Raw genomic sequence first — 9,030 nt, 5'->3', positions numbered from 1 at the left:
AAAATAGCAGGGGGAGACAGGGTTCATCAAATATGAAAAGGGTCTCAATACAGAAATACACAGGAAAACTATGCAAGACAGAGACGGAGGGAGGGGGAGGTGAAGTGCGACGGATGCTGAGGGGGTTCGAACAGGGAGGGGGGGGGGATCAAGGAATGAATGAAAGAAATTAAAAGTGGGGAGACTTAGAGGGGTAAAGAGGGAGGGAGACTTGGGATGAGAGAGAGTGAGGGAGAGGAGGGGCAAAAGAGATGGATAATAAGCACCACACCCCCTCCCCTTTACTCCTGTGGAGCCGTGGGGGCAGCCCGACCCCCCCCAAAAGAGCTTTGTGAAACTTTCACCGACAGAGGAGAAGAGAGACAGAGTGAGCGCAGAGGAGAGGCAGGCAGTATCACATTCAGAGGAGAGGTACACGAAGAGAGTGAGGAAGAGTGAGGAAGACGAGAGGGTTTACGTGCAGGGAAGTCATGGTTGAGCAGGCAAACCTTCTCCTGGCTGGATTATACTTCAGGAAGCCCACCGGTGTGTAGCAGCAGCATCTCTCCTGCCGTCAGCATGCCGTCTGTGTCCCTCAGCCTGCCTGCAGCTCTGGCCGGACCCCCCCGCACCTGGGTCTGCCTGTCCTGCATGTTCTGGGTGAGCTTCCTTTTCAACCGGAATTAACATTTTTTAGAGCTCTTTTAATTTCAATTCTAAGGATTTCAAGATTTGCAAACACAGTTGCAGTTCCTGGCGATGGGGGTCCCAAGTGCAACATGCAACTTACTTATAAAAAGAAAGTGCAATGCATGTGACACAATGGTGCAAGTCAAATGCAGGAATAAATAAACGATGCAAACAAAATCTGGATCAGGATTGATTTGTAACAGGACTTCTGTAATTTCTACGCACAGTTAGCAGAACTATAACCTTGTAAATCTAATAACTCTCAAACTTAAATTGTGTCATTTACACCGTATTAGAGTAATGCATTATTGACTGAATCAGCTTGATGAGTTTGTTTTCATTTTGTACCACATTGATAAAGCTATTCAAATCAATGAATAGGGATCAAAGGGATTCCAATGTTGTTGGCAGTCTCATTTTCCTCCAACCCTGCAACATGCAACTTATACTTCAAAATACATTTAAAAAAAGTGCTTGGGACACAATGGTGCAAGTCAAATGCAGGTTAACAATGCACATGTCAAATATATTTTCTGGATCAGGATTGATTTATAACTGTCAGCACAGGACTTCTGTCACTTCTATGCACAGTTTGCAGAACTCATGCCATGCAAGTTTCAAAATATGCAAACTTAAGTTGAATTATTTTGGCCATAGTGGAATTAAGAGAATGCAAGTGGTGCAGAATCAGCTTGATGATGCACTTCAATTATTTTGTTGTGATTGTGTACAGTTTGGGGCATGTTCAAATGGTGTTACTTCAGCCCAGTTCCATTGGTAAACCCTGATCAAATCAAGCTGGGGATCTATTGGGTGGTCCCCTTGTCGGGGGTTGGGTTGAGGGTTGGGACCCCGGCCGTGGGGGGGCTTGGCACGGTGACACATTTGAATGAGAGAGATATTATGAAGGAGAATGGGAGGGTGTGCGAACGGGAGACAGTGTTATCTCAAGAGAAACGTTTACAGTATAATCAGGTTCCATGCAAGGACCAAAACAATCTTACCTTTACACAGAGTTGAATTAAATGGATCCCCTGCTCTCTTCCCCTCAGTCCCTCTTTCTCAAGCTCTCCCACTCGCTCTGTCTCGCTTTAGCTGGTGGGGACACACAGCTATTTTTGCTTTCTCTTGTATAACTCAATCTGCCGCGCATTCACGCGCACAGTAAGGGGCTGTTGGTGCAGCGAAGGACTGTTTGTGTCCACACTAAAAGCATTGTGACCGTGGTCTCGACATTTGTCTTAAAAACACTGCGAGTACTCTTTCCTAATTTGTGCAGATATGAAAGAACATTCCTGGCTCAAATATACAACATAGCATGCAGCTCTCCTCTTTTCCCAGCTGAATAGGGGATGAAAGAGGAGAGTAGTTGAATAGACCATTGAGATCCATCCTTCCCCATTCTGCAGCGCTCCTTTGGGACCTGACTGCACACCAGTGACAGAGCTGCAGCCCTTGGCGAGGGGACTGGATAATCTTACAGAGCTCTTCATCAGTTAATTACCGTTCTTTCTTTTGAGGAGCGGGAGGCGAGGTGAAAGGGGGGTCGTAAAAGAATCTCAAAGCCCCCCAGCTAAGCTCTGGGTCACTGATTGACTGCATCAGAGCACTGTATGACAAAGCGAGCTCACTTAAGGGGGTGGGGTTCAATCTGAGCCCCTGCATTAATAACAGACCTTTGTTGTCCCTGTAACAGCATTCATTTGGACGCATCTTGTTCTAATAGGTCGGGGTTAGAGTAACGCTTTTCTGTGAAAGTGCTTCTCTTTCCAATCAAAATATGAATTTGCAGAACCCAAAAGATCTTCCAAGACCACTTCAGATCAGGAAATATTGCCTACATGGTTCTTCTTTCTGATGATACATTGCCGTACTTCTGTCTAGAATGATCAGTTTTTCATAGTACGGAAACAGACATACTCCTCTTGGGCAGCTGGGAAAGTGAGTACAGCTGCAAAAGCTCTTACGAGGCAACAAAGAAGCAGAAGAGAAAGATACAGGGAGAATGAGCTTGTGAGAATAAGTGAGTATGCACAGATGTAGGAAACAGACCATCTCCTTGAAAGATCTATTCCTCAGCCTGGCCTCCAATAGGGAGGGTTTCCTCCTGTCAGAGCGGGATGGGCCTGGATAAAAGGAGATATTTCCAGCATACTGTAGAAGCAGAAAGAGAATGCTCAGGGAAATAGAGGAAATGAGCAGAAGATGCTCTTGGCAAGATAGGAGGGCAAGAGGAAAGTCCTTCGAAAGAGCGCTGCTCAACAATCACTGAATAATTAATGAAAGCTACAAAAAAAGGGTTTTAGAGGGAGTTTTATCAGGTTTCTCTGAAAGGACAGAAAAACGAAACAAACGTCCTCCACCAGCCGGCTGCTGGAAAATAAGTTAAAAGGTCATGCAAATCCCGTTGACATTTCAGAATGTCAGGTTATGAATGCATCCAGTAACGGGGCTTTTGCAGCAAACAGGTGTTCTGGAAAAGGTTGTGTACGAGGCAGGGGCCTCTTATCTAATACGGTGCTGTTGTAGGAAACACTTCCTCAGATGGCTGCCTCACAAATATTGACGCATGGCTAAACCTTCAGAGTTGTCAAGGTTCAAAGAACTCCCAGTGATGATCGATATCCATTAACGTACACTCAGTCCATCTCAGTTCAGAGTTTGGTCTCAAAAGGATCGCTCTGGGAAATGGTGTCATCTCAGGAATGTTAGGTCATTGGTTTTCAGTTGTCTTGACTTGAAAATAGACAAAAACCCCAAACCTGTTGGTTCTGTTCCAGACTGAGGAGTTCAGGAGGTCTGGCGCTCAGTCTATTCCTGATTTGTGTCTCTTTTCTTACATCCCCTGCACTCATCTTCTTTCCCCCCTTCCTTTTTATATCTTGGCCTGTTGCTAGTTTGATTCTGCCCCCATCCGAGTGTCTGAGATTACCTCTGATTTGGGTTTAAAAAACATTCCACATGTGAAATACAGCAACATTTCTGTAATTGTAACATCTGGGATTATGTTACTTCAATGTTTTTCACTTGAATGGATTTGCCATGCAGTTGTTCTGCGTCTTGCAGCTCTCCCTGTTGTTGCCATGCTTGGCAGACTCATGCCGTTTCATCTTGGTTGAGAAATCTTGAACAACAAAAAGGGAAGTTTAACCCTTGCTCGGTTGATTTATGAGAGATGTTGAGCTTTGTGTAACGCCTCCCTTCCACCCCTTTCTTTCCCGAAGAGACCCCCAACTTTGTTCATGCTTCACTGGGCACATTGGCCTTAAACCTCCCATGGCCTTCTAACTTTCCCTGGAGGGAGTTTCGGCATTCAGACATTTCACCAGGCTTTAGTTTCCCCATTTTGCCTCCCTGATCCCGGAATATTGAATAATAAACCACAGTAAAATCACTTTATCCTCGTTTTTAATGGTGATGTAAGTCATCCCCAACTCCCCCTTTGCAGTCATATCCAATGGTCATTTATAGTGTATGTTTTGGCTTTTTGACCCTTATGCCTAAAGCAGAAATACTTTTGTGCCTTTGTTCTAGTAATTTTGCCTTATCGTCTCTGACATCACTCTTGTGGTTAATTTAGTGCAATAAGACCTCATATTCTGAAGGGCAGTAACCAGCAAGGCCCCCCAGAAAGTAATAGTTTTTGTCCTTTTCACCTCATGGTTATGTCCCCTGCCACGTCCATCACACACTTTAATCATGTCAGAGTAGGGACATGACATCATGGGAACACATTAGAGCCAGATTGGCGGTAATAGAGATGTCATCGTGGACAGAATATGCTGCACCGTACCATTTAGGCTCAACAAGTTATTTCATGTCAGGAGTTTCATAGTCATTATGACTATGATTATTTGGTTGTGTTGAGTTACGTATTGCAGGCCCACACAGTTTGTCAATATGATCTTTTGCAAGGACAAACAAGTTTAAGCCTTGCTTTTGTCACGATCTGTCTGTGTTGTGTTTTGTCTTGTCTTTTTCTGTCTTTGGTTTCCTGTTTTATTTTGTAAAGTGTTCACCCCCTTTCTTGCCTGTTGCTTTCTGTCTGTTTTCCCTCCCTGATTATCCGATTGTGTTCACCTGGTGCCCCTGTGTTTTCTCCTCCCTCCTCACCTGTCTCTTGTTTGTTTGATTAGTCATGTGTGCATTTAGGTTCTGTGTTTTCTGTTAGTCTTTGTGAGTTCCTTGTTGTAGTTTGACATTGTTCACGGGGAAGAGTTCTGTTTTTGTGTCATTTAGCCTTGGAATAAAGGTGTTTTTTCTGAGAAATCTGCGTTTGGGTCCTGCCTGCTTCGCTCATCCCTGACAGAAGGAACTCACCAAGGATGGGCCCAGCAGATCCTTTTGAGTTGGAATTACTCAGTTTTTCCTTTTCTTTGGCTGTCTGCTCTGATAAGTGGAGGGGAGCGTCTGGAGTTCAGCAGCGAGAGGCTGCTCTGGCTGAGGCACACCAGATGGCTATGGAGAAACCAGGTTTAGTGAAATTCTTACCTGGCTGGATTTTGGACTTCCTCTCGGTGTGTGATTCCCAACCTGCTAGCCCCAGGCATGCTAGCTCCCTGCCTCCCAATTCCCAATCTGGCGCCACACCCCTCGGTGTGTTCCGTCTGGAGTCGGCTTCTGCTTCTTCCCCAATTCCTGCTCCTGTCCAGGAGCAATTCTCTGGAATTCGTCTGGCTTTTGGAGGTCCACGGAGCCTCCAAAAGGCTCCTAAGAGAAGGAGTCGCAGGTCCAGGCTAGCAGCCCTAGCCCCAGAAGCCATGCTTTGGGCTCCAGCACAGGCCCCAGCAGCCATTGGCCCTGTCTCAGGTTGACTATTTTCATTTCCTCGCTCCTCGGTCTCACCGGAAGTTGATTTGTCTGCGCCATCTTGAGTACCGTCCCATGGCTCTTATTTCTGCCGGAGGACCGAGGATTGAGGAGCGAGGAGCGATAATGGAGTAGCGGATAAGTCGAGGGGAACACGCCAGGTCCATCCTCCGATGAAATCCTTAGATACTCGCCACGCCCCTTACTGTCACTGATGGACGATGCGGTGCATGCACGATGCGTCCAGCTTCTTGTTCTTGGACGATTCGAGAGCCAGTACGCCCAGCGGAGTGAGAAAATAAATTGAAACTCACGAGAGTCTAGCGATGTGGTGCGGGGCCGTGAAACCGTCGGGTGACAGGGGCGGGAATAGCGCGGCGCCCCGGCGCGGATGCTCCTCAGCTGTCTAAACTGTGTTTTGTTTCCATTACATGATCATTTAGTTTACGAAATATGTGATATATACTAGAACAACAAAAGGTCAAAATGAGGTTAGTTCATTTGGATTGGAAACATGTTTCGGATGATCGCTTTTCTTCGTATTTATATATTTGATTCTTTACTGTCATATTCCATTCATCAGTCATTAAGTGGGAGGGAACTGTGCTACAACCTATCGCACCAAACAATAGTGTGACAATCCAAATGATGATAATCGGTAACTAGGTTTGATAGATAAGGATATATATTTTTCCTTCTTCTCAATTAATTTATTTTTCTTTGTGCACTGCTAATCAGATAATTAATTCAAGACTATTGTTTGTTTGATACATTTTAAGAATGGGGGGGGGGGGCGTCGTTTATCTTTTTTGAGAATGCAGGTTGTTAATATTGAATTTTATTTATTGGAGGTCTGTACACAGATGATACAATGTTTGTGTCAAGTAAATGTGTGGCAGGGACAGTTCTGTTGAAAAATAACGGGGACAGAGCTGCGGTTCAGACGAAACAGCTGTGCGACCGTCAATCCCAATCGGAACGTGCGTTCACGATGCGATCGAAGGAAGAGGACGTTCCCAGTCTCTTAAACTCATTTCCCTGATTTCTCGTGGATTTCCTTGCGTCCCTCCATGCGGCGCGAGGGGAACATGGACTTAAAAACGAAGCAACGGCGAGTGAGGAAGCGAGAGAGGAAGTTTAAAAGACCTGAGACAGGGTCATTGGTGCAGCCCAGTTCTGCCCAAGCAGCCATTGGTTCCGGCCCCAGCAAGCCATGGGTTCAGCCGATGTTGCTGGCCCCAGGCAGCCAATGGGTTCCGGCCTTCAAGTTCTGGCCCCAGCGCCAGGGTTCCAGCCCCTCAGTCTCCGGCCGACGCCCAGCTCCCCCTCGTGTACCTTGTCGCCGTACCCGGCCGGGCGCCGCTCCCCCGTGTGTCACTGTCGCATTGCCGCCGACTCCAGCCCCCGTGTTCGTTGGCGGAAACGACGCGTCTCAAGTCTCCGCGGTCAAGTTCCTTTCAAGTCCCTCGGCAAGTCGCCACACTCTCCAGTCCTGCTCGAGTCTCCTCTCAAGTCCCGCTCTGCAGCTCGCTCTCGAGTGAACCTTCTCATGTCTATTCTCGAGTTCCCTCTCGAGGCTCCCTCTCGAGTTCCCTCTAAGTCCATACCTGTCCTGTCCGTTGGGAGCGGTTCCGCTGGTCCTGCCCTAACCCTATGTCCCGATTGCCCGTTGGAGGCCCCAACGAACTATTCTGCGGGGGTCTGCCAACCCTGTGTCCCAAGTGTGCCGTTGGAGGTCGCCGACTACTCATCGTGCCGGGGGTCCTGCCAACCCTGGTGTCCTGTGGCCAGATGGAGGTTTCTGCTGGGGGTCCTGCCAGCTCTATGTCCACTGTCCGTTGATAGGTCCGCAGCGAACTCTCTACCTGCCGGGTGGTCCTGCCAATCCCAGTCCGTGTCGCCGATGGAGGTCCCGGACCGACTACTCTCCTGATCCAGGTCATGCCAACCTATGTCCTGTCCCGGTTGGGAGGCCCGGCGAGTTGCGGTTGGCGGGGTCCGCCAACCTGATGTCTTGTCCGTGCGCGCCGACTGCATCTCCTGCCGGGGGTCGCGAATCCCGTGGGGTCCGGTGGGAACGGTCCGCGCGAACTGGCGAGCACCGGCAAGTGATTCGCTCTGGGGTCCCGCCGACTCAACTCTTCTGCCGGGGGCCTGCCGAACCCTTGTCCTGTTCTTTAGAGGCCCCGCCATCACGCGTGTTCTTCGCTGGCGGTCCTGCCAGACTCACTGGTCCTCGTTCCGTGGGATCCTGCCGAAGGGCCTGTCCGTTGCAATGACTTTGTATTTTTCCCCTTCAGCGTGGAAAAAGCGGGAGTAAAGGAGCGCGCGAAGAGGGTTCAGCTACCCAGAAGTTCCACAGCTGATCATTTAGGATGAACCCCAACTGCTCTGTTTGACAAACCCCATGCGCGGATGGGGCTGGCGTCTATGTCACGTGGGAATCTTCAATTTCTCCGCAGAAAAGGCAGATCGGTTTATTTTCGGTGAAAAATGTATGTTAAAGTCTCCGAGCTCTTCGGCCCATTCAATGCGGGTTTGATGTTCATTTGATGCAGAAATATGAGTTGTATATTGCGATTAATGGTGTGCAGTGTAGATGTACATGATCTTTGATTTGTAGTATATTACGAAAGACGGGCAGGAATTGCGTCCATAGACAGCGTTTTCAATGTTACCAAGGGGTTGCTAGACGCTGAGCTAGCGGCTGTTAACGTTGTGTACTGTCTATTTGGTTATCTTATTGCTAGCCCCTTTCCCTGTCAAAAGTATAGTGTTGGGTGCCCACAGCCGCAAACGTAGTAGTTTAACAAAATCCGCACTAAAGATAACATTTATCGTCTCCCTCGCTGCAGCGCGGCAGCGGCGCGCGCATCACAGCAGTAACAAAGACCCGAACCGCAACCGAAACAGACCAAAAAGTAAAATATACTTTGATTCCGAGTGCGGCTTGCTTTTGCTCTTGAATTCAAGTCATAACAGCGAATTGTACCGTGAAAGTCGGATGCATTAAATACGAACCGTAGTTTCTACTTTAGTAGAGCCCTGATGAGAAGGAGCTTCCTAGGAGAGGAACTGCGGACGCGAGCACTGAAGTGGATCATAATCATAAGTATTCAGACAACTATTACATTAGTTCTTTTACACGAATACATCTCGCTCTGCAGTGCTCACACTAATTTGGCTGACTGTTTATATTTGATCCATGGATAGATAGTGCTGAGATTTTACACCATTTAAAGGTGCAAAGCTGATAGAAACGGGACACGCTGGTGGTTAAGCATGTATTGAATTTCATATATTTTAGTACTTATTAGGCAAAGCAGGGATTATAGATCACCTATAAAGAGTATATATCATTTACTCGTTATTCTTACTTAATAGTTAATTAATCAACTGTATTATGAACTATTTTGCATCCTTTCAAAGATCTTTCTAAGCGGGGTTTATGACCATACTATTACACAAAGCCGTGTGTTATGCAGGTAAAGGAAAACGGGCGACAGGTTCGCGTCAAAATAGGTGCACTTACAAGACTTTACGATATTTGTG

At 47.3% G+C, this 9,030-nt stretch overlaps 1 protein-coding gene across 1 annotated transcript in view; it reads left to right on the top strand.

Moving 5' to 3' along the window:
* The first annotated feature begins 307 nt into the window (after window positions 1-307).
* The window catches only part of LOC104951515 (tensin-like C1 domain-containing phosphatase), a 186,470-nt gene continuing 177,747 nt past the window's right edge, over window positions 308-9,030 (top strand). Inside the window, exon 1 of the mRNA XM_010778175.1 lies at window positions 308-639. Coding sequence (XP_010776477.1) covers window positions 559-639 — 81 coding nt within the window. The 5' untranslated portion in view covers window positions 308-558. The remainder of the gene's footprint in view (window positions 640-9,030) is intronic.

Source organism: Notothenia coriiceps, unplaced genomic scaffold (genome assembly GCF_000735185.1).
Source record: "Notothenia coriiceps isolate Sejong01 unplaced genomic scaffold, NC01 NC01_scaffold00018999, whole genome shotgun sequence".
NCBI lineage: Eukaryota > Metazoa > Chordata > Actinopteri > Perciformes > Nototheniidae > Notothenia > Notothenia coriiceps.
Note: the sequence above shows the minus strand (reverse complement) of the source record. Positions and strands in the feature narration are given on the sequence as shown.